Source organism: Curcuma longa, chromosome 6, assembly GCF_044706935.1.
Source record: "Curcuma longa cultivar G26 ecotype Majalengka, Jawa Barat chromosome 6, ITB_CL_G26_1.1, whole genome shotgun sequence".
Lineage (NCBI taxonomy): Eukaryota > Viridiplantae > Streptophyta > Magnoliopsida > Zingiberales > Zingiberaceae > Curcuma > Curcuma longa.
The window spans coordinates 5,736,185-5,759,294 of NC_133866.1; the positions used below are offsets into that span (position 1 = coordinate 5,736,185).

Consider the following 23,110-nt stretch of genomic DNA (forward strand, 5'->3'; position numbering starts at 1 on the left):
GAAAGGAAAGGAAAAGAGAGATGGGAAAAAAAACCCGGTCGAGTGGTGGTAGGCCGTCCAATCGGTCGGGGTTTCATGATAAGGGCCTTCTTGCTTTTGGGTGGCGTTGCAATCACGAAGATTCCTCTATTCCCCAAAAAGGACTACAAAAGTGGACCAAAAAGAAAAGAGAAAGGAGGGAGATAAATGAGATCCATACGTGCGTATTTTAATGCGTGTAGGTAGATCTAAGCCTAGCGTTAGGTGTCGTTGAATTTAGATAGAAATCTTAGATTACAATCTCATTCAACGTGATATTATCCGACGTTCAAACATAACCAGCTCTCAAATGGAAGGAAGTTTACACCAGATCAAATGTTCTACTAGTAAATTAAGGCATCTTATTGTTAGTTTACATGAGCTGAGCTGCTTGCAACCAAAGAAGGAGAAGGTTCAGATCTCGTTAAGCTGTTTCTCCTTGCTCTTTCATCGTTGTAACAGCAGCTTCCTCAGAAACCCGCCCCAGCTTCCTTTTTGCTTCTTCGGCGCAACCATAAGCATTCCTGCATCAGTCCCACACTTGAGACTAACTGAACCTTCCTTTTGTGACTGATGGTTCTCAGAAGCTGCAGTTGTCGTTGGCTTTGGTGCTTCAGTGCATATGACTTCCTTGGTGTTTGGAGATTCGGGTTTCGTCTGATCCTCTGCTCTCATATGATCGACTAACTGAAGCCGGCGTTTCGATTTCGCAGTGCCAGGACTCGATATGACCTTGTCGAATAGAGGTGCATCTTGTGGCGATGCCAACGCTTTCAGCTGCTTTCCCAAGTTTACGATCGTTTCCTGACAAGCTGCGAGCTTCATCGAAGCTGCAGCTATATCACAATCCTGCAAGATCATACAACAAAATGCAGCTTGAAAACAATTCGACTTATTGTTAAACCATGAATCTGTATGTTTGAAGGAGTGGTGGGATTAAATCCTGTGTAGCAAGAATAAATGATAATATATACTTACTGCCTCAATCAGCTTTTCTTCTTGCTGCAGAACATACTTGGGAGTTTCCTTGGACAATTCACTGCGACAAATATTTCAGAAGACATTTTAACTACGAGACTTTGTTTAGAACAAAGCTCAAAAATGGAGAATAGTCCACACCTTTCTGTTTGTAGCTGCAAGTCCAGACATGTTGCCTCTAATTCCTCGCAGCAATTGTTTTTCTCTTCGAGTTGGACGACTTCGAGGGAGGAGAACTGTTGATGTGCCTCTTTAAGCTGTGTCCCAAGATCATCATCGATCAGTTTTCGGTTTGTAATCTGGTCTTCAATGTGCCCTTTCGACTCTTTGAGCTGCAAATTGGAGAAGTTACCTTCCAACTCTCGAAGTCGAGCCATCAATTTTTCATTCTTGGCATCTGATACTTTCAGAACCTCCTCCAAGTCTTTCCTTTTGGTCTCCATACTCATGACCTCATGTTTTAGTTGCTCATTTTCATCCTTCAGTTTGGTCTCTACATCATCCATTCTCGATGAGAGATACGCACCTTTTTGAAGCAAAAAGGAATGGTTTATAACCCAGTCCAGAGTAGAAGCTACTTGAGCAGTAAATTCCTGAAGATCAACCTTTCTGTATAACAATTCATTGCACATTGAAACAAAGTTCTGTAGAACAGCAGCAAGCTCAGCACATTCCCAGAAGTATGCGCGCGCAAAGTATCGGTTTGCCGAAGGAGATTTCTGATCTGCTTGATTGGTTTCTCCATCTCCAGGTGGCACATTTAGACCATTTCTGATTCCCTCGATCAATTCCACAAGTTTGCGAACTGATTCTTCAAAGTTTGATGGAGATTGTTGGGAACTACTTCTGCTGCCGAGACGAGTTCCCTCAGTATTATAATTCAGCTGGTCACATAGAGCAGCTCTAACATCGTCGAGAATGGCGCTGAAACTTTTTTGCATGATATGATGCTTTTGCAGGATGACCCTCAGAATGTCCTGAAGCCAATTGGGTTGGTTCTCAAACGTTGAGAACCTGATTCGACTCTCCTCCTTACCTGTTGCTTCTGATAAATCAAGTCCTGCACAAGAGTCTCTAGTCGTAACACAGGAATTATTGTCTCCAGAAACTGTTGCAGGTTTCTCCGTTTCAACTGTATCATCCATCAAACTAAACTCTGATACATCGGCACTTCGGCATGATGACAAGGTCGGTTTTCCACTTTTGAAGTGTTCTAGTTCAGAAATCAAAGCCGAAGCCCACGATTCGACACAGCTAACAGCATCATCAGTGGCACCATGCTCGGAAATGGATGAAAGCGGAAGGTCAGACGGCGCAGGGCTGCTTCCCGTTGCTATCTCCGGGCAGACTTGCCTTTTGGATAGTTCTTCGAGCTGTTTCTCAACCTGCGACAGCTTCGATGCGGTACGTGCACACATGATTCGTGATCCCTGAAGCTCATTGTTTTTGTTGGTCAGTGACTCTTTGAGAATCTTGTTTTCGTCTTCAGTGGTGCGTAGTCGATCGACGAGAGCAACAGCACCCTTGCTGGATAGATCATAACAGTCCTCTAGAACCGTATCCTTTAAGCGGAAATCTTCACCCATGGAGCTCGAAGTTCTCTTCCTTGTTTCTATGGATTCAACCTCGCTTCGCATTTTCGCTAAAGCTGTTGGTCCCGGCAGCCTCTTCCTGACCATGATACGCAATCTTTGGCACTCCGTTTCTAGCTTAGCAATCTTCTTAATGCTCTCGAGGTGTTGCCTATGAGCAGCATTTGCTGATCGATGGCTGTATTCCCGCTCCTGGTTTCTGATCTCAATCTCCTTCTGAAGCATGCATAGCTCATACTTTAGCGAAGCAATGAGTTTCTCAGATGAATCAAGTCTACTCATCTCTTCCATGAGCTTTGCTTCCACATTGGATTTAGACTCGCACAATTCTTTGAGCATTTGTTCTTTGACCACTAGAATTCTATTCAAGTTGCTAATTTCAACAACTGACTCGGTGAGCTTCTGATTTGTATCTGCTAACCTCTGTTCTAATGTGCGAATCTTCTCCTGCTCTCTCGATATCTTCAAGGAGGCATTGTTAACAATGAACTGCTGATCTTCCTTGGTCACATGAAGCTGTTGCATGCACTCTTTTAATGCTACATCTCTATCGGCCACTCTTTGTTCAGCAGATCTCTTCTGAAGTAAAGCATCATCCAGTTGTTGCTTTAAAGAAAGGGCTTCGGCTTCAGCTTTTCGCCATCCTGAAAAATTGACCAAGGTGAATTAGTAAGGAAGAAAAAGAAGGAAATAGCACATGTTTGTGCAGATTTAGAGCAAATGTCAAACCTGCAATTGCTTCCTCTGACACTTTTGCTTGTTTTGCCAAGAGATCATCTTTAGCATTGGACTCGATGCGAACTAATGATAGTTGATCCTTTAACTCTTCGAGGGATCTCTCTAACTCTAGAGCCCTCTCTTTCTGAAAAAAAAAAAAAGTTGCAAACAGTTAAAGAACCTTGAGTTCAATCGATAAGTATTAACCAACTTCTTACCTCAATGTTCTTTTCTAAAGATTTCCTCCTCCACAGCCATTTATCCATGATTCTGACAAGTTTATAAAAAAATATAGAATCAGTAAGTCAAGAGTTTGAAGACAGCTTGATGATATATATAGCTTTGTATAGAACTCAACTAAAAGATAAGACAGCTTGTATAGAACTCAACTAAGAGTTTGAAACAGCTTGATGATATAGCTTTGTATAGAAAGAACTCAACTAACATTAGTAGCAGAAAGGGATTAACTGACTTAAACTCTTAACTTATTTTATTTTAATCATTAGTGCAAATGTAACAAGAAATAAAAGAAAAATCACACAATAATATCTCTGCTACACTCTTCTTGAAACTATTTACACCTGCATAAACAAAACTACAAACAGGTAGGAGACTAGTTTTTTTTTTGTGTGTGTGTGATCTTGTGAGATTATTTTCTGTTTGAGTTAAAAGTGACAAAATTAACCTAACAGAATTATTATAAATAACTGATTGAACCCTTACAACTGAGTAGAAATGTCTTTAGATCTAGTTTTCTTGCCACTGGAATACTGGATGAAGCAATCGTTGGTGCTGGGAGATTAATTTAGGGTTAATCCTCATTGCTCTGAGAAACCACCATGCTTCCCAAAATCCATGCATCTCAACCTTTTCAGTACCACAAACAATCTAAAATAAGCTCCGAACAGTTAGGAGACTAATTTAGGCTTTCTCATTGCTCTGAACATCAACCATGCTTCTCAAACTCCATGCAAGTCACCTTTTTCAGTACTAGACACAGCCTAAACTTACCTTAAAACCCAAATAATCACTCTCAAGCTATGAGTAATCCCTAGCACCATCAGTATATCAAGCAGAAGATGGAACAAAAGCGGCAAAAGACTAAAGAAATCTAACCATGGAAGTTTCAGTTTAGGCAAAACTAAGAAAGCAAGTCAATAAGAACCAAAGGAATGAGGAAAAGAAGATGAACAGTGAAATGCATACTTTATCTTGAAAGAGAGGAAAGGAGAATGAGTCTAGGCGAGCTGAGTTCGACGCAGGAGCTCCATTCTCAGGATGAGAGAAGGTAAGCAGAGGATGGCTGTACCAGCACCATAACTACATGCACAGTGGAGGAAGAAGACGACAATGCATAGGGCAATCCACCTCAGCTATATGCTGCTCATCTCTTTCAGGTTCTGCTTTATGTATTTGATTAATCCAGTATTTATATTTAATTAGATCTTTATGTCAATGTTTATTATAATAATCTGTTCGATATGAGTGCGGGATGCAGGGTGGTGGGCGAAGCTTGTGAAAGATTATTAGGGCAATTATACTCGAGTTTTCATAATTTTGATTCTTAACTCGTTATTTTTTACCCCTTTTTTTTTAAAACAAAAGAATAATAAATGGGTGAATGTGAGGAATTTACAGGTTATTTTTCCCTTTAATTTTAGTTTTTTAAATATACGGGGGAGATCGAGCAAAGTGTCGGCGATATCCAGCATGTGATGCTAGATCTGCTGTCTCGTACGTGGCAAGGTACAGAATAGCATCGGACCCATCGGTTTTTATTGAATGCTTATGGTGGGCCCAGCCAAATTCCAACTTTGATGTCGGACCGTTACTTCGGGCGAGAGAGAATCCATGACGACGAGAAAAGGGATTCCGTTGGATGGCTTTTCTCATTGGCTGCCAGAGCCGGGCCCTCCCGAGAGACGCGCATGGGCTTTCCGTTGGCGACAGCGCACGTGACAGCGACCTCGTGGAGATCGTAGCCAAGCGTGACCGACGACAATTCGAGTACGGGGCCCATCTGTCTTCACTAGTCGAAGATCGATATTTAGTTGGGACCCACGGATAGTACCCAATGAGAAGGCCTCATTTACTGATTGGTGACGGGTGGAGACGAGTGAGCTGGGAAAGATGCCAAAACATTAGGAGCAATTACTCAAATGGGCCCTTAAAGTTGGATTATTTCTAAATCGGTACATCAGTTCCAAAAATCTAAAGTTGCTCTTATTGTGGGAAACAGGTCAAATAGCATAAATTAAGGAAATAATTAATGGCATAGTCCTGATTTTCAATTAGAGGATAAATTCAAATAAAATTTCTTTAAAATTTTAAACTTGTATATTTTATTTTATAACTGCATGTAATAATTTTTAAAAATTATATTTCACAATTATAATAGCATCAACACTTTCAAAATTAAATTATCTAATTTTAAAAACTCAAAAATACTTAAAAAAATATGCGTTGAAATTTTCAAAAAGTTTAAACAATAGTGTTGGTCGATTTTCAAAATCTAAAAGCTCAAATTTCAAATTTAAAGAGTTGAAAATAAATTTAAATTCAAAATTTTCACTCTTAATTTTTGGTTCTAAGTGAAACAATGATCTGTCAATTCCTAAATATATTTTCTCCAACAACAGAACTCAATTAATCAATCAAAACTTAAAATTTTTTATCATAAATATTCAAAAATTGAATCAATAATTTAAATTGAATTTCACTTTCACTCCACAGTTTTTGAAATCACACTCTAAGTATTGAAATCAAACCTAAACTTTCTTGAACTACGATTTCTCAAGATAAGAATCCACATTGACAATAAAAAAATATGTCACTTAACTTCTACAAGAAAAGATAGTTGATGGATTTATTTCAAGTCATAATATTTTTCTCAAAAAATGATACTAATGGATGACTTAAATCGAGGATTTTTTAAATGCTTGATCAATTTTAATTTTCCAACTATAAACGAATGTGAGATCAGACTCTCAATCTCCAAATTAATTAATATAAATTAAATATTTAATATAATAATAATAATAATAATAATAATATAATTTGTTATTAGCTCAACTCTCATGTCTACCATGTCGCAAAGTCAGATCATTATCTAATTCGAACTAGCTACCGCAAGGGCCGGGCAGTCGAACGTGAACATATATATATACAAGTTTACATTTACGCCCCGGGAAATATATTTCGCAAAGTCAAAGTAATAATTCCTACACGTGAGGTGATTAATTCTGCACGTGATCTCATGGGTCATAATCAATGCCATGAGTAAATAACAAAACTTTCAAGATGCCCCCGTAATTAGTGCTGCCACACTTATTGCATCGCCAACTTTAATTTGCACGGTCAGTCCAAAACCTATATATCAAACCTAATCACACAAGTTGAATTTTAAAATAATTTCTAATTAATTAATTATAAGATATATGTATTTCATTATCTAATTAGACAATGAAAAAAAAAACATTTATCATATCCTATGTAAATATTGAAATGGATTCAAAGTATATTAGAGTGTCTAAGGATGATCGAGTAAACCCTAATTTGGTTGGAATACTATCACTCTAACCGAGAACAAATGTATATTATTTTCATTTTTTGTTGGATTATCCATTAATGGCCTTGTAGTCATGCTCTTTTGTATGTGTTTTTAATTTGGTTCCACTTGGGGAGCAAGTGGCATAATATGTGTGAATTAATTTATTATAGTGATAAATTCGAAGTGGTCCAAAATTGTCATCGAGTGGAATAAAACCCAAACATACACATTTTCTCAAAGGAAAAGCAACATATGCTAAACCCTAGGCATCATGATCAATAATGTCTTCTAGTTTATTATATATATATATTTATCTTTCTCCTTTTAATGTGTTTAATAATTAGTTAAAAAAAAATCCTGATCTATGGAGTCCAATCATCCACCTTTAAGATTAATCGGATTATAAAAATTGAATATCTATATTAATTCTTCACTCTTTCTCAAAACCATAGCCAATAAAGACCATAAAGAAACATGAATATAAATGAAGATAATAGGTTGGAAAGGATGACAAGACCAAAGTTTTATCCCCTAGTCCCCTTTGTTATAGTAAATGTGTCATGTTTCCAATTCCCTCGAGCCACTATGCCCTGGCCAGTCCCGCATTCACCGTGATTTACTTATACTTGTGGGGCCGGGGTGGGGGGGCCGCTAGGTTGGCGGTTCCAACCTTTTGCAGTTATAGTAAAAGTTCAAGTGAATCAAAAGTTAGGAGGCATTTCAAAAAAGCACTGAGCTTTTATTGTTTAATAACTTAAGTGTTCGAATAAACACCTAACTAATCCTAGGAGTATACCATCTTCCCTTCTGATTCTCCTATCAAATAAATCTGATGCACACCTCTAGAATTCCACATCTGAAAGAACAAGTATAGCATCAAAGGCCCAATCTTCAATATGGGCTCAAATCAATAGTTATAAAGCCACATCGCTATTCCCTAATTATAGATAAACCCACCTTCTTTATATAATAACTAAAAAATTGTTAATCCTAATAATTTTAGTTCAACTATCTCTGTGTGGCAGCATTGATACACTACATTAGTGATATTTTTAAAATCAATTATATTATTTTGATGAAATGGAATAATCAAATTCATGACCATAGTATTAATGTAGACCAAGCAATCAAATACAACCTAGATTTCTTTTTCGAGATTGATGTTGTAGATTTAATTTTTTTTCCCCCACATAAAAGATGAAAAATTCTTCTGCACATGAGAAGTGGGAGCTGTTCATGATCAGTCACTCTTTTTCATCATCTCAGTGCAAAAGAGATGCTCAAAATACAAGTCCTCTAAAATCCCAAAAACAGATGGAATTGCTATTCTGGGCGTTGAGTCTCAATCCCATTGCCTCAAAAGCCCTCAACATTAGTCAAGTCCAAGCTAAAGCATTCAATGTACTCTAGTAACTTTGATGTTCTTCCTTGGCATCGGCATCGGCATCAGCACTCGGAAAAGTACTCCCAGTCCCCAAGCTGGTCGACATCATATGACACACTCAACAACATCAGCAAATGCCAAAATGTTTGTGTTTGTTTTTCTTCTTTTCTTTTCTTTTCTTTTCTCTTATTTTGAGGAAAAGTAAAGATTATTGTAATTCACTTTAGTTCCTTCTTAAAGGGAAGGGAAGGGAAGGAAAGAGGAAGTTTCTGTTACCCTTGCAAGTGATGGATGAAGCTGTCATCATTTGATAGTTCTTCCAGGTGATGGTTGATGCAAATTCCTGGTGTTGTTTGCCCAGTCACTCGTTCAGGATTCACGGCTGATGAGCTTCTCTCAGTTTCTTTAGTTTTAGAATGGAATCAGCTTGATCAGGGAGGCATTCACCAAGCTTAATTCTTCAATAATATGTGAAAGATCGTTACCTGAGAGGTTGTGCCCGTAATGAACTGAAACTAAGTTCATGTGGGTCGAGAGGTCACCCGTGAACATCGGAACTTGGAACGATCCCTGCTGGGATTGCGATGAGTTTATCAGAGGATCAGTCACATTGATGAAACTGGACATCACAGGCGATGGCTGCGGCACACACGAATGATGTTCGAGCAGCTGCTGAATCTTGGTTAACTGGAAGCATGGTGGATTCTACTTTTGTTGCAGGATCATGATCCAAACTGAAACCGATACTCATTTGAGAAGCTTGAAGAGATTGAAGAGCTCCGGACATGTACATGGAATGGAAGTTGAGTCCATTCCGCATCGAGAGAATCTGCAAGGAAAGTAAGACGACGAACAGTCGAAACAGAGGAGGATCAGGCCAAAGAGGCACCTAAAGCAACTAACTAATATAGTTTTCTTCACAAGTTATTCAGAAGCAGAAATGATGAAGGAGGACTATTGTCCACTTGAAACCTTTGGATGAACAAGTCGAAAACTTATCGATAAGTAGAGAACAGACTTTGAAAGCTTAGATAGAAAGAATTGCCATGTTCAACGTTGACAAGCCAAAAACAAAGTGTCCATGGCACTAAAAGAAGAACACAAATTCAAAGTCTGAGGTAAAGTGTTGCATCAGGCTCAAGATTGGTAGCTTAGTTAGAAAGAACATGTTCGATTTTGTATGTGTTTCTGATATTGGCATGAAACTAACTAATTCCTAATTGCGTTTGATATAATAAACAAATGGCTAATCGATACGATATTTGAATCATTCTTGAGGCTTCAGATAACAAAAAATTGCTGACCTGAACTTGGAGCTGTAATTGTTTGAGATATTCAATGGCCTCGTCGAGCATAGAAGCCTTATCTGTCTGCTCAAAAAGCACAACGTATATACCGAAATGAAAGATAGTTTCATCGCTAAAAAGAGGGGAAAACGCACAAGTTGCACCTTGTTCGAGTTGGGAATAAGATTCTGCAATGCTCTCATCTTCTCATTTATTCTGCTTCTTCTCCTCTGCACGCAAACAGTCATTCCTCAATTGAAAAGCTCTCTTTGATAATCGAAAGGAAAGGCTTCGAGTTCACCTTCTCAGACATGTTGTGGACTTCTGCAGCCCTGCTTCGCTTTGAGCCTGAGCTCCTGAGTGGAACAAGCTTCACAGGCTCCTCTAGCACCTCCAATCCCTCCTATAACACACAACAACAACAACAACAACAACAACAACCCAATCAGCGAGAAACAAAGCTAAAACATGCAAAGGAAAGCAGAACCCACCTCACTTTCCCAGTCAACAGAGTCAAAGTCCTGCTCCAGTGATTTGCTTCCACCATCCACACAAGAAGAAGAGTTAGGGAATGAGGAGGAGGATGGCATCTGCTCAGGCTCAGGAGAGAGGAAGCCCACGGCACAAGTAGAGGCATAAGATGACAAGTTCACTGGCAAAGGGTCCAACAAGTAGGAGAGCTTCTTCTCCTCGTCTCCTCGGCAGGAAATGTAGTCACTGCTACTGCTGCTATGTTCATCCATGACCATCACCGAGTTGGAAAGGAAAAAAGAACAAAAAATAAAAAGAAAGTGAGAGATCCTCTTTAGCTCCTCTGAATTCTGATCAGCAGCAACACAAATACCCCACGAACAACTAAGAGACAGTGCTTGCTTCTTTACATGGCATTGTTTAATCGCTGGCCTCCTGCAAAGGAGAGTAAAGTACCAGAGGAAATCATGCTTAAGCTTCTTCCTCTTCCCTGAGAGGTTTATATTAGCATGGCATTAATGCATATTTAATGTGGAGAAGCATAAAAAAATTGGTATTTCGGTTTCAAGTTCCCAACTGCATGTTGTTTGATGCGATGGGACTTTGTTTGTTCCACGGAACTGCTACTGATGTGAGAGGGTGGCATCATCGCCATCACTGTCCATCTTCCACTTTGCTTAGAAGAAGAGAGACGTATCAGGCCACCATTGATGACATCTCTCCTATCCTTTTTACATCGTCCGTTTCACAGCAAAAACTCATGATCAAAGTCAAGGAACACCCTAGAATAAGCTGCATTGTTTACTTGAAGGGAAAGCAAAAAAAAAAAAACAAACTGTGAACACAAGAAAATGTCAAAATATCAATAAATTTTAAACGAATGTAATTCTCAACAAATATTATATTACTGCAAATATTGACATAACAGTTCAACACAAAGAGAATAATAGAACTGTCAATCAATCAAGATCACATTGAATCAACAAACCAGCAATCCATTTGACCAGATTTGAACAGTTAGAGTTGCGTAATCATTGAAAAGTATAACAGGTTCAGTAAACTGTCTCCAATTCGAGCTAATAGCAATTCGGTAAACTAAAGCGGTAAAAAAGGTTGACTGGGACAGATGGTCAATCATGACGTCACATTCGAGCCCACTTTGGCCCGTGATCAGCCCGCTGGGCCCATTGGGCTTGCACGATTCGTGAAACTGGACTAATTTCACAATGTTTTAAAGGAAGTTCGCAGTCTTTGTGATGCATTAAAACAAGTTTTTTGATAAGTAATAAATAAATAAAATGGATTCATGATAAGAAGTGTACACTGTGGATTAATTATATTCCTCTTTATTTTTTCTATTTATTAAAAAAATAAATAGCTTTATAAGGGTATGAGTTCTTATATACCTTTGACTTGAACATAAGAGAATACTCACATTTTATGAGCAATAACTAAAAAAATATAGCATTCAACATGACACATCAATACAGTAGAATACTGGGGCCCACACTTTAATTGAGTAAATATAGTTGTAATTCACATTTAAAATTGTCGAATAAAAGATTTAATGACATTGCTTAATTTTACTTATTTAACTTGAAATTCTTGTTAGCTTCGTTTGGGAATAGCGAAAACTCAATCATTTGCAAAGAAAAAAATTGCTTACAAATTCACATAAACATAAAAATTAGCATAATCTCTTACATCAAACTATCCCTTTTTTAATCCATTTCTTAAGGCATTTGGACGAAGAGGTGTTTGAATATGGGAGCTATGACAAAAATTAAATAATGAACAAATTTCAATTAGACAAGTGATTTTGTACCCACTAAATTTGACTTTAAGCGATGACTTTTATTAGAAGTAAAGGCAAAGTGGTGGAACCACTCCTCGTGCAATTATTAATTTTTCTTCATAGACCAATACATTTTTTGGCCCCCACGAGGTTTTTATAATCGATTTCTTTCACAAATTATTGCAAGAGAAAAATGTTTAATTATTCGATCCTAATTACATGTTTATATATATATAGCCAATCAATCAATATCCATCTTATTACTAATAATTCGATAATGTAAACATGCTCATGAGAAAAGAAATTGAGATCGTAATTCGTAACCACAGCTAGCAACACACTTATTAATGCACGATATAAGCATCGTACTCGGCGATTAAGCGTCCTGTCGGAGCACCACTTAGCAATGTATTGATGGTGTAGCCCCTGGCCATTCGAAATTTTCCGGTGCCGCCGATGATGCTGCGCTCGGTGGCTCCCCCGAACGTCGGCCGGCCTACCACCGTGAGCGAGCTACCGTTATACTCTCCGTCCGTAAAGACGAAGTCGATCAGGACGAGCCAAGCCATCTGGTCGCTGAGCGACACCTCCGGAGCTATGCCTTGGGCCCTCCCGATGAGCTTCGAGTCGGCGCTCGAGCCTTCTCGTAGTTCGTCGTCGAAGATCCCGATGCTACCGAAGCCGCCGGGGTTGCTGGTGGTGGAGTTGACGACGGTGATAGCGGTGGCGTTGGGACTGTTATCGTTCTCGTGGAGAAAGAAATGGAGGTGAGTGGTGATGGAGTCTGATCTCGCCTGAGAGGTTGCGATGAAGAAAAGGAGAAAGAGGAGTGAAGGCTTGAATGAACAATAATAAGCCATATCTTCTACTTGTGAATGAATATACAAAGTAGAGAATTATGATATGATTGATATGATATTTTGAGGTATATATAACGTTATTAATGTGAAAGAGATATTTAAAGGAGCAATAATAAGAGTGCGTGTCAACTAACTATCAATAGTTTGTGAAATATAATTAATGTCTCCGAGGTATTGTGTGTGATTCGATCAAGCTCCCATTCGATTACTGCAGCATATTTGTAAGATTTTTTTTCAAATGGAGAATGCAATCAAAGGATGTTAGGCGTCTAGGTGGCCGCTCGCGTGCATGCATTTCTCGATTTATTCTGGTGGTCAGTGGAAAATTTTTGTAGGACCGATCACCCTCATAAATAGTCAATGAGACTAATTGAGATTTATAATTTTTTTATAACATTATTAATCAATAATTGAAAGAGATATTTAAGGTGAAGCAATAAAAAGAGTGCGTGTCAACTATCAATATATAGTTTGTGAAATATAATTTTAATCAACTTATATACTTATAGTGAAATATAAATATTAATTAGTTTAAAGTTGGTGAGATATAATTTTAATCAACTATTTTAATTTATTTATTAATATTATTTTTTTGCAACATGTTGCATGATGAAACTTTTATTTGTGTCAAGTTGTTAAAATAACTCTATTGATTCTTTTTTTTTTTTTAATTCCGTATCGAACGCTTCGAATTATTTATTCAATTTCATGAAAGTTTTTTATCATCATCGAAGTAAATCATGAAATATAGACGTATCCCTTCGGTCAACAATATTTTAGGATGATCTACAATACATAATAAATCCATGAATATTTAGTTGACTATACAGGAAACACTTTGTTATTGCATTCTATTATTTTTTTTTTTATAATTCAAGTTTTAAATTCTTACAACTCGATTAATTTAAGAGGCGATCAGATCAAGATTGATTAAATATTAAACAATTAAAAATCCTAAGAGATCAAAATTGACAGGATATTATATAACGAGAAGCCGTAGCAGATCACAGATGACTTGATGTTAGGCAAAAGAAGTCTTGAAAAGTTGAGGTCGATCGGATACCAAGCCAATTGCAAATTCAACTTTGAAAAGATTGAAATTTAAGTTAGCAATTCATCAGTCGATTGACAAACTCTAAACCTAGAATTATGAGTTTGCTGATGATTCGATTAGTGCAATCAATTGCTCAACCATGACCAGCGAACAAAAAGTTCAAAATCAATTGATGACGTTAATTAATCAATTGCTCGATCTTAATTAGCAAATATAATCTCTAGACCAACTCAGTTATGTCCCAAGATTATACTCATCTCTTCTATTAATTTATACGCGCGCGCCTTTGTTGACTTTTTAGTACCAAGTTGTCGAGCGCAAGTTGTTAAACTAGCTAGGTCTATTGATATTGACACAACAACGTGCACGCCTTTCTTGACTTTTTAGTGCCAAGTTGTGAGTTCAAGTTGTCCACTAGAACCCACGTAGTTTAATTACTGTTAATTTGACTAATCTTTCCTTTGAACACAAAATTTATCCTTAGAAATAAATAACTATTAACTAATAATTTTATGATAAGTAAGGTCAATTAATGGAAGTTGGTATGCTAGCTAGATTGTCTATAATTGAATGATATCCTCTTTGAACCATGTCTATAATTGAATAATTTTTAAATTGAGAATATTATGATAATAATTAATCTCCTAACAAATTAACTCGAGATTTTAATAATAGTCAACTATAAAATGTTCTTAATAACATCTAATAAATCAACATTCAACACCTTAAGGTCTTTTGCATTGCTCTAGTAAGATGGTAGTAGGTGCGAAGAGAATTTATGATTTTTTTAACCAAAAAAAAACTGATGAACAAATTTTAAGAGTATCTAGTTTATAGCCAATAATCTATTCATCTTATTATTATGAATTCGATTATGTAAGCATGCATGCTAACAAGAAATTGAGATCACAATTTTTTCATAAATGGTCGTGAAATCGTTCATATAGGACCGCTGAATTAGTCGAAAAGTCGATCATATAGGACCATTGAGTGATAGATTTCAATTTTTTGTAAAAAAGAAATTGAGATCACAACTGCAACAACACACTTCATTTTATTGTGGAAAAAAAAAGAAAAGAAAAGAGAGACATAATTAATGCACGATATAAGCATCATACTCGGCGATAAGGCGTCCTGCCGGAGCATCACTTAGAAATGTATTAATGGTGTAACCCCTGGCCATTCGAAATTTTCCGGTGCCGCCGATGATGCTGCGCTCGGTGGCTCCTCCGAGCGTCGCCCGACCCACCACCATGAGCGAGCTACCGTTGTACTCTCCGTCCGTAAAGACGAAGTCGAGCAGCACGAGAAAAGCCGTCTGGCCGCTCTGCGACACCACGGGAGCTATGCCTTGGGCCCGCCCAATGAGCTTCGAGTCGACGCTCGAGCCTTCTCGTAGTTCATCGTCGGCGACCGAAATGCTGCCGAAGCCGCCGGGGTTGCTGGTGGTGGAGTTGACGACGGTGATAACGGTGGCGTTGGGGCCGCTATACTGCTCGTGGAAGAAGAAATGGAGGTGAGTGGTGATGGAGTCTCTCGCCTGAGCGGTTGCCATGAAGAAAAGGAGAAAGAGGAGCGAAGGCTTGAACGAACAATAATAAGCCATATCTATCTACTTGTGAATATGTGGAAGTAGAGAACTAGAAGATGAGATGATTGATATAATTAGAGGATATATTTTGAGGTATATATATAATGTTATTAATCAACAATTGAAAGAAATATAATTTTAATCTGGCGGATTCCACCTTTGCAGAGAAATATAAATTTAATCCTTATATAAAAAAAGTAGTAGGTGGGGAGTAGTATATAAATATAAATATTAACTACATTAAAGTAGGTGAGATTTTTTGGATTTTTTTTTGCAACATGCGGTACTGGTTGAATGATGCGACTTTTATCTTCAGTGTCAGGTTGTTAAAAAAAACTCTATTGATTTTGTTTTTAATTCAGCATTAAACTTTCGATTAATTTTAAAAATGACTTATTTAATTTTATAAAAAAATTTATCTATCATTAAAGTAAATAAAGAAATGCAAATGACACATCACTACACAATCAACATTTTAAAATTATAATTAATCTGCATTGAACATAATTGAACAGTTAAAATAAATATCAACAGTAATGTAGATATAATTAAGCAAATTGAACAAAATTTCAAATTTAGTATTCAATATATTTATTTATTTATTTGTGTGTGTATGTGTATTATATATTAATATTGTTGGACAGATAAATAAGAAATTTTTTTTGAAAAAAAAAAAGCAAAAATCGCCACAAGATCGTCGCAAGTTCTTCATCTCCATCGGCGACCTCGACAGGCACGGGGCCCCACGTGTCTTCCTCCCGTTGGCGCTCGCTAGGCTGGTGGGCTCCCACGTACGCAGTCTTAATTTCATTTGCGAATAGCAAATACTCAATCATTTGCAAAGAAAAAAAGCTTAAATATATATCCACATAATTAAATTTGCTTTAAAAAAAAACGCTCCTAGCTAATTACATGTTTATATATAGGCAATCAATCCATCTTATTATTAATAATTCTCGATAATGTAAACATGCTCATGAGAAAAGAAATTGAGATCTCAACCACAGAAACACACTTATTAATGCACGATATAAGCATCGTACTCGGCGATTAAGCGTCCTGCCGGAGCACCACTTAGCAATGTATTGATGGTGTAGCCCCTCGCCATTCGAAATTTTCCGGTGCCGCCGATGATGCTGCGCTCGGTGGGTCCCCCGAACGTCGCCCGGCCTACCACCGTGAGCGAGCTACCGTTATACTCTCCGTCCGTAAAGACGAAGTCGATCAGGACGAGCCAAGCCGCCTCGCTAAGCGACACCTCCGGAGCTATGCCTTGGGCCCGACCGATGAGCTTCGAGTCGGCGCTCGAGCCTTCACGTAGTTCGTCGTCGAAGATCCCGATGCTACCGAAGCCGCCGGGGTTGCTGGTGGTGGAGTTGACGACGGTGATAGCGGTGGCGTTGGGACTGTTGTCGTTCTCGTGGACGAAGAAATGGAGGTGAGTGGTGTTGGAGTCTGATCTCGCCTGAGAGGTTGCGATGAAGAAAAAGAGAAAGAGGAGTGAAGGCCTGAATGAACAATAATAAGCCATATCTACTTCTGAATATGCACAAGTAGAGAACTAGGGGATGATTGATATATATATATATATTTATAGAGAGAGAATATTTAATAACAATGAATGCATTGGAAAAATATAATTTAAAACAATAATTGCAGAGTGCATGCCAGCTATCAATCGTGTCTATCAAAATCAAATAATATTATACATAAATAATATATTTAAATTTTATATATTTTTTAAATATATAAATTTTTATTAAAAAATAAAATTTATCATTTCAACAGGTACTTGATCATATATAAAAAACTAAATTTAAAAATTATAATTAATCATGATGAAAAATAAATATTATCTTAATTTTATCATAATTTAATTTTTATTCATTTCAATAATTTTATTCTAACAAAGTCAACTTAATTATATTTTAAAAAATCTTTTAAATATAAACCTAACCATATTGGTTGTTGGTAGGGAGTACTATATTAATATAAATTATTTAAAAGTTGATGAGACTTTTTGGTTTTTGCAACGTGGTGTGGTTGCATGACAGAGACTTTATATATACATATACACGATAAATTTTCATAGAGCGCATTTCAAATTTAATTGTATCAAACGACGCATTCAAATTTAACAATTCTCAAAAAGACGTATTTGATTTGAATTTTATCGACGCATCCAAATTTAACAATTCTCAAAAAGACGTATTTGATTTGGATTTTATCTCTCCCTCAACTGTTTATTTTATTCATAATTTTTTACATAAATTTTTTTAATCCTTTCGAATTATATTTTAATTTAAAATTTATTCATTAATTCAGAAAATAATATTGGGCCTCGTGCTTATTTTATATCTTTTTATTTTACACACATAATGTACCATCATAAAACATCGATAAAATTTCAACAAAGTAAAAATATTGATAGAAAAAGTAATCTGTTGGTGTAATCGACCTCAGATAAAGATGTTGGGTTGTAAAGGTGCAAATATAGTCTCATATCTAAAGTACATGGAAAAGATTATCGGGTTAAAAGGATGAAAGTGTCTCCATTGATATGAAGCCTTTTGGGGAGAGCTTAAGAACAAAGTCAGGAGGGTTTAGGCCCAAAGTGGACAATACCATATCATTGTGAAGATATTTTAATTCCATCGATTTTAACAAGTGGTATCAGAGCGAGACCGCTCTTCACCGGACAAACCACCGAATGAGCCATGATCCAGATCTAACCATGTGGTTTGAACCTTAAATAAAGGAAGTGGGTGCTCCCGTGTCTGAATTAAGAGGATCAGACACCATGTGAGAAGTCCTAGTAGGTCGAGTGGACCGAGGGGCAAAAAGTCCTAATTTGAGGGGAGATTATTGGGTTGCAAGGGTGTTTAGGGAGAGCCCAAGAACAAAGCCACGAGGGTTTAGGCCCAAAGTGGACAATATTATACCATTATGAAGATATTTTGATTCCATCGGTTCAAAGTGATAAAAGTTGATTGGGCACTTAGTGATCGGAAGTCCATTTATATGTAGTTAAGGTATTTAGAATTAAACTAAATCCAATCATTCATCCTATTATAAACGGTATACTATTCATTTGTATAGTACAAGTTAAGAGATTTTTAACTATAGTTTCTTGATATACTTCTTCATAGATAATTATGAGATAGATTGTGTGAGGCTAGCTCCTAGGGTGGTGGAATCATAATTGCAGAAGAGTCAAGAGAATTTAAGATTAAAAAAAAGCAAAAAATTAAACGATGAACAAATTTCAATTAGACATATGATTTTTTAGCATCCAAATTTGACTTAGCGTGGACTTTATTATAAGTAGAGTCAAACTGGCGGAACCAGTCTACGTGCTATTATTTTCTTTAATTAATTTATAGACCAATAATTTTTTTTTTTTGGCCTCCACGAGGTTTTTATAATCGATTCATTTCATAAATTATTATAAAAAAATTTTAAATATCCTTCCTAATTACATGTTTATATATATATATAGCCAATCAATGCATCTTATTATTAATAACTCGATAATGTAAACACGCTCATAAGAAATTTAGATCGCAATTAGCACAGCGATTAACATACTTATTAATGCTCGACATAAGCATCGAACTCGACGATAAAGCGTCCTTCCGGAACACCACTCAGGAGTGTATGAATGGCGTATCCCCTCGCCATTCGAAATTTTCCGGTGCCGCCGATGATGCTGCGCTCGGTGACTGCCTCGAGCGTCGCCAGACCCACCACCGTGAGCGAGCTACCGTTATACTCTCCCTCCGTAAAGACGAAGTTGAACAGTCCGAGCCAGGTCATCTGGCCGCTCTGCGACACCACGGGAGCTATGCCTTGGGCCCGGCCGATGAGCTTCGAGTCGAGGCTCGAGCCTTCTCGTAGGTCATTGTCGGCGACCGCGATGCTGCCGAAGCCGCCGGGGTTGCTGGTGGTGGAGTTGACGACGGTGATGACGGTGGCGTTGGGGCCGCTATACTCCTCGTGGAAGAAGAAATGGAGGTGAGTGGTGACGGTGTCTCTCGCCTGAGCGGTTGCAGAAATAAGGAAAAGGAGAAAGAGGAGCGAAGGCTTGCATGAACAATAATAAGCCATATCTACTTTTGAATATGTAGAAGTAGCTAGAGAACTAGGGAATGATTAAATATATTTAGAGGAGATATGTTGTGGTATATATAATGTTATTAATCAATAATTATTCAAGGTGAAATATAATTTTAATCAACTTATATTCTTATAGTGGTAGGTGGGGGTTCTAGATAAATATTAACTACTTTAAAAGTTGGTGAGATTTTTTGAATTTTTTTTAATTCAACATGCGGTGGTTGCATGAATGAAACTCTATTCTACGGCCACAACGGGAATCATCGATTCTCTTTAAGATTTTCTCATGTACATTTCCGGTTTATTTATTTTTATTTATATCCATTACAATTGTAATAGAAAAGTTTATTTTACAAATTTTTTCTCCTCCATTTATATGTAGTCAAGCGCCTTTCTTGATTAGTCAGTGCCTTGACTTTTTTTTTTTGATAAGTCGTCGCGCGCGCGCGCGCTTTTCTTGAACTTTCAGTGCCAAGTTGTTAAAATATCTCTATTGATATTGACACAACAACGTAGCAGATGGTGATCGTTGTAAATAACCAAAAAAAGTGTCACAAGAGATTGCAAATTTAGTATTAATTGTAAAGTTTAACTCGAACCCGCGTGGTTTAATTACTACTCGACCAATCTTAATTTCCCATGAACACAAAAATTATCCTTAGAAAAAAATAAGTAAATAAATAATTAAATAACTATTAACTAATAATTTTATGAAGAAAATGATAAATCTTAGTCTCCTCAATCCCTGGGGTGGCCGGTCCGGTCCCATGAAAGTTTTCTACCGACCACCAGGGTAAAAAATACGGCGGTAAGCATAATTGCGTTCCCCATTTGAAGGAAAATTTCTGCAAATAACTGGGGATCGAACGGCGGATCCCTAGATCACAATCCTGAACAATAATTTTATGATAATTAACGTCAATGGAGGTCGGTATGCAAGATCGCTGACATTGCTCATGACGTATTGTCTAGCAAGTGGATGCAATATTATTTAAAAATAACATTAATTATATATTGTCTTTATGACCACTATGAAAATGGCATGCATGCCCTTCTTTCCATACTTTTTTCTTGAGTTTTGACCATAATCCTTTTCTAGGCCTTGACATGTCGATCCTTCATGAATGATCCTCTTTGAACCATGCCTATAATTGAATAATTTTTAAATTTAGAATATTTGATAATAATTAATTTCCCAACAAATTCAACTCGAGATTTTAATAATATTCACCTATATATAAAATGTTCTTAATGACATCTAATAAATCAACATTCAACACCTAGGATGGTACTAGGAGCGAAGAGAATTTATGATTTTTTTAACAAAAAAAAAACGATGAACACATTTTAATTAAAGTATCTAGTTTATAGCCAATCAATCCATCTTATTATTATGAATTTTATTCGATAATGTAAACATGCATGCTCACAAGAAATTGAGATCACAACCACAACAATACACTTCACTTTATTGTGAAAAAAAAGATGTCGAAAGGAGAGACATATATAATTAATGCACGATATAAGCATCATACTCGGCGATAGCGCGTCCTTCCGGAGCACCACTTAGAAATGTATTAATGGTGTAGCCCCTGGCCATTCGAAATTTTCCGGTGCCGCCGATGATGCTGCGCTCGGTGGCTCCTTCCAACGTCGCCCGGCCTAACACCATAAGCGAGCTACCGTTAAACTTTCCGTCCGTAAAGAAGAAGTCGACCAGTACGAGAAAAGCCGGCGGGCCGCTCAGCGACACCACGGGAACCATGGCTTGGGCCCGCCCGATGAGCTTCGAGTCGATGCTCGAGCCTTCTCGTAGTTCATCGTCGATGACCCAAATGCTGCCGAAGCCGCGAGGGTTGCTGGTGGTGGAGTTGACGACGGCGATAGCGGTGGCGTTGGGGCTGCTATACTTCTCGTGGAAGAAGAAATGGAGGTGAGTGGTGATGGAGTTTCTCGCCTGAGCGGTTGCAGTAAGCAGGAAAAGGAGAAAGAGGAGCGAAGGCTTGAATGAACAATAATAAGCCATATCTTCTACTTGTGAATGAATATGCACAAGTAGAAGATATTTATTATGAAGCAATAATTGAAAGAGGTGTTATATATAATGTTATTAATCAATAATTGAAAGAGATATTTATTATGAAGCAATAATTGCAGAGTGCATGTGGACCATCAATAGTTTTTGAAATATAAGTTTAATCAACTTATATACTTAAAGTAGTTGTTGCGGAGTAGTATATAAATATAAATATTAACTACTTTAAAGTTGGTGAGATTTTTTGGATTTTTTTTTTTGCGACATGCAGTTATTGAATGATGCGACTTTTTATCTTCCGTGTCAAGTTGTTAAAATAACTCTATTGATTTTTTTTAAATTCAGCATCGAACTCTTCAAATCGAGTAATCTTACTTATTCGATTTTATAGAAAATTTCATCGATCACATCACTCTTCAATCAACATTTTAAAATTATAAAAAATTAATGTACATTGAACAAAATTGAATATTTAAAATAAATATCAACAGTAATGTAGATGAACTTAATTAATCAAATTGAATAAAATTTCAGATTTAGTATTCAATATGTATATATATATATATGTAAAAATATATTTTTTGTGTGTATGTGTATTATATATTTATATTGTTGGACAGATAAATAGGATTTTTTTTTTGAAAAAAAAGCAAAAACTCCATCGGCGGCCTCGACGGCGTCGTTGACTGCGGTGGCGGCCCCACGTGTCTTCCTCCCGTTGGCGTTCGCTGGGCTAGTGGGCTCCCACGTACGCAGTCTTAATTTCATTTGCGAATATCAAATACTCAATCATTTGCAAAGAAAAAAAAGCTTAAATATATATCCACATAATTAAATTTGTTTTAAAAAAACGCTCCTAGCTAATTACATGTTTATATATAGCCAGCCAATCAATCCATCTTATTATTAATAATTCGATAATGTAAACATGCTCACAAGAAATTGAGTTTGTAAATTAAACAGTATAGGTACACATTTCACTTCATTGTGAAAATAAGAGACACGATTACTGCTCGATATAAGCATTGTACTCGACGATAAAGTGTCCTGCCGGAGCACCACTCACGAATGTATTAATGGTGTATCCCCTCGCCATTCGAAATTTTCCGGTGCCGGCGATGATGCTGCGCTCGGTGGCTCCCTCGAGCGTCGCCCGACCCACCACCGTGAGCGAGCTACCGTTATACTCTCCGTCCGTAAAGACGAAGTTGAGCAGTCCGAGCCAGGCCATCGGGCCGCTGAGCGACACCTCCGGAGCTATGCCTTGGGCCCGCCCGATGAGCTTCGAGTCGGCGCTCGAGCCTTCTCGTAGTTCGTCGTCGAAGACCGCGATGCTGCCGAAGCCGCCGGGGTTGCTGGTGGTGGAGTTGACGACGGTGATAGCGGTGGCGTTGGGACTGTTGTCGTTCTCGTGGACGAAGAAATGGAGGTGCGTGGTGTTGGAGTCTGTCGCCTGAGAGGTTGCGATGAAGAAAAGGAGAAAGAGGAGCGAAGGCTTGAATGAACAATAAGAAGCCATATCTTCTACTTCTGAATGAATATGCACAAGTAGAGTATATATATATATATATATATATATAACCGAACGAATGCATTGGAAAAATAAAGTTTGAAGCAATAATTGAAGAGTGCAATATCAACTATCAATCATGTTCATCAAAAT

At 37.4% G+C, this 23,110-nt stretch overlaps 7 protein-coding genes and 1 pseudogene across 7 annotated transcripts; all 8 read right to left on the reverse strand.

Moving 5' to 3' along the window:
- Positions 1-306: 306 nt before the first annotated feature.
- On the reverse strand, positions 307-4,592 carry LOC141830716 (filament-like plant protein 7). Its single transcript, XM_074718131.1, has 6 exons — positions 4,512-4,592; positions 3,524-3,575; positions 3,318-3,450; positions 1,138-3,232; positions 997-1,057; positions 307-867 (listed from the first exon to the last, which is right to left on the reverse strand). Exons 2-6 carry the CDS (start codon positions 3,569-3,571, stop codon positions 466-468), a joined length of 2,739 nt encoding a protein of 912 aa, XP_074574232.1. The 5' UTR covers positions 3,572-3,575; positions 4,512-4,592; the 3' UTR covers positions 307-465.
- A 3,634-nt stretch (positions 4,593-8,226) lies between these two features.
- LOC141831269 (uncharacterized) lies at positions 8,227-10,317 on the reverse strand (annotated as a pseudogene).
- A 1,748-nt stretch (positions 10,318-12,065) lies between these two features.
- On the reverse strand, positions 12,066-12,666 carry LOC141831273 (dirigent protein 22-like). Its single transcript, XM_074718677.1, has one exon. It carries the CDS (start codon positions 12,649-12,651, stop codon positions 12,136-12,138), a length of 516 nt encoding a protein of 171 aa, XP_074574778.1. The 5' UTR covers positions 12,652-12,666; the 3' UTR covers positions 12,066-12,135.
- Positions 12,667-14,698: 2,032 nt separating this feature from the next.
- On the reverse strand, positions 14,699-15,346 carry LOC141831232 (pterocarpan synthase 1-like). The gene has a single exon (XM_074718645.1). It carries the CDS (start codon positions 15,309-15,311, stop codon positions 14,799-14,801), a length of 513 nt encoding a protein of 170 aa, XP_074574746.1. The 5' UTR covers positions 15,312-15,346; the 3' UTR covers positions 14,699-14,798.
- Positions 15,347-16,198: 852 nt separating this feature from the next.
- LOC141831234 (dirigent protein 22-like) lies at positions 16,199-16,837 on the reverse strand. Its single transcript, XM_074718648.1, has one exon. The coding sequence runs from the start codon at positions 16,825-16,827 to the stop codon at positions 16,315-16,317; it is 513 nt and encodes a 170-aa protein (XP_074574749.1). The 5' UTR covers positions 16,828-16,837; the 3' UTR covers positions 16,199-16,314.
- Positions 16,838-18,799: 1,962 nt separating this feature from the next.
- Positions 18,800-19,420, reverse strand: LOC141831210 (pterocarpan synthase 1-like). The gene has a single exon (XM_074718625.1). It carries the CDS (start codon positions 19,401-19,403, stop codon positions 18,888-18,890), a length of 516 nt encoding a protein of 171 aa, XP_074574726.1. The 5' UTR covers positions 19,404-19,420; the 3' UTR covers positions 18,800-18,887.
- Positions 19,421-20,776: 1,356 nt separating this feature from the next.
- LOC141831190 (dirigent protein 4-like) lies at positions 20,777-21,457 on the reverse strand. The gene has a single exon (XM_074718605.1). The coding sequence runs from the start codon at positions 21,436-21,438 to the stop codon at positions 20,923-20,925; it is 516 nt and encodes a 171-aa protein (XP_074574706.1). The 5' UTR covers positions 21,439-21,457; the 3' UTR covers positions 20,777-20,922.
- A 911-nt stretch (positions 21,458-22,368) lies between these two features.
- LOC141831236 (pterocarpan synthase 1-like) lies at positions 22,369-22,966 on the reverse strand. The gene has a single exon (XM_074718649.1). The coding sequence runs from the start codon at positions 22,964-22,966 to the stop codon at positions 22,454-22,456; it is 513 nt and encodes a 170-aa protein (XP_074574750.1). The 3' UTR covers positions 22,369-22,453.
- Between the last annotated feature and the right edge of the window lie 144 nt (positions 22,967-23,110).

Coding starts and splice junctions, on each gene's coding strand:
- LOC141830716 (XM_074718131.1), bottom strand. CDS start 3,571: ATGGATAAATGGCTGTGGAGGAGGAAATCTTTAGAAAAGAACATTGAG. Junction 3,233..3,317: donor GTCAGAGGAAGCAATTGCAG/GTTTGACATTTG, acceptor TCAATTTTTCAG/GATGGCGAAAAGCTGAAGCC. Junction 868..996: donor AAGAAAAGCTGATTGAGGCA/GTAAGTATATAT, acceptor ATGATCTTGCAG/GATTGTGATATAGCTGCAGC.
- LOC141831273 (XM_074718677.1), bottom strand. CDS start 12,651: ATGGCTTATTATTGTTCATTCAAGCCTTCACTCCTCTTTCTCCTTTTC.
- LOC141831232 (XM_074718645.1), bottom strand. CDS start 15,311: ATGGCTTATTATTGTTCGTTCAAGCCTTCGCTCCTCTTTCTCCTTTTC.
- LOC141831234 (XM_074718648.1), bottom strand. CDS start 16,827: ATGGCTTATTATTGTTCATTCAGGCCTTCACTCCTCTTTCTCTTTTTC.
- LOC141831210 (XM_074718625.1), bottom strand. CDS start 19,403: ATGGCTTATTATTGTTCATGCAAGCCTTCGCTCCTCTTTCTCCTTTTC.
- LOC141831190 (XM_074718605.1), bottom strand. CDS start 21,438: ATGGCTTATTATTGTTCATTCAAGCCTTCGCTCCTCTTTCTCCTTTTC.
- LOC141831236 (XM_074718649.1), bottom strand. CDS start 22,966: ATGGCTTCTTATTGTTCATTCAAGCCTTCGCTCCTCTTTCTCCTTTTC.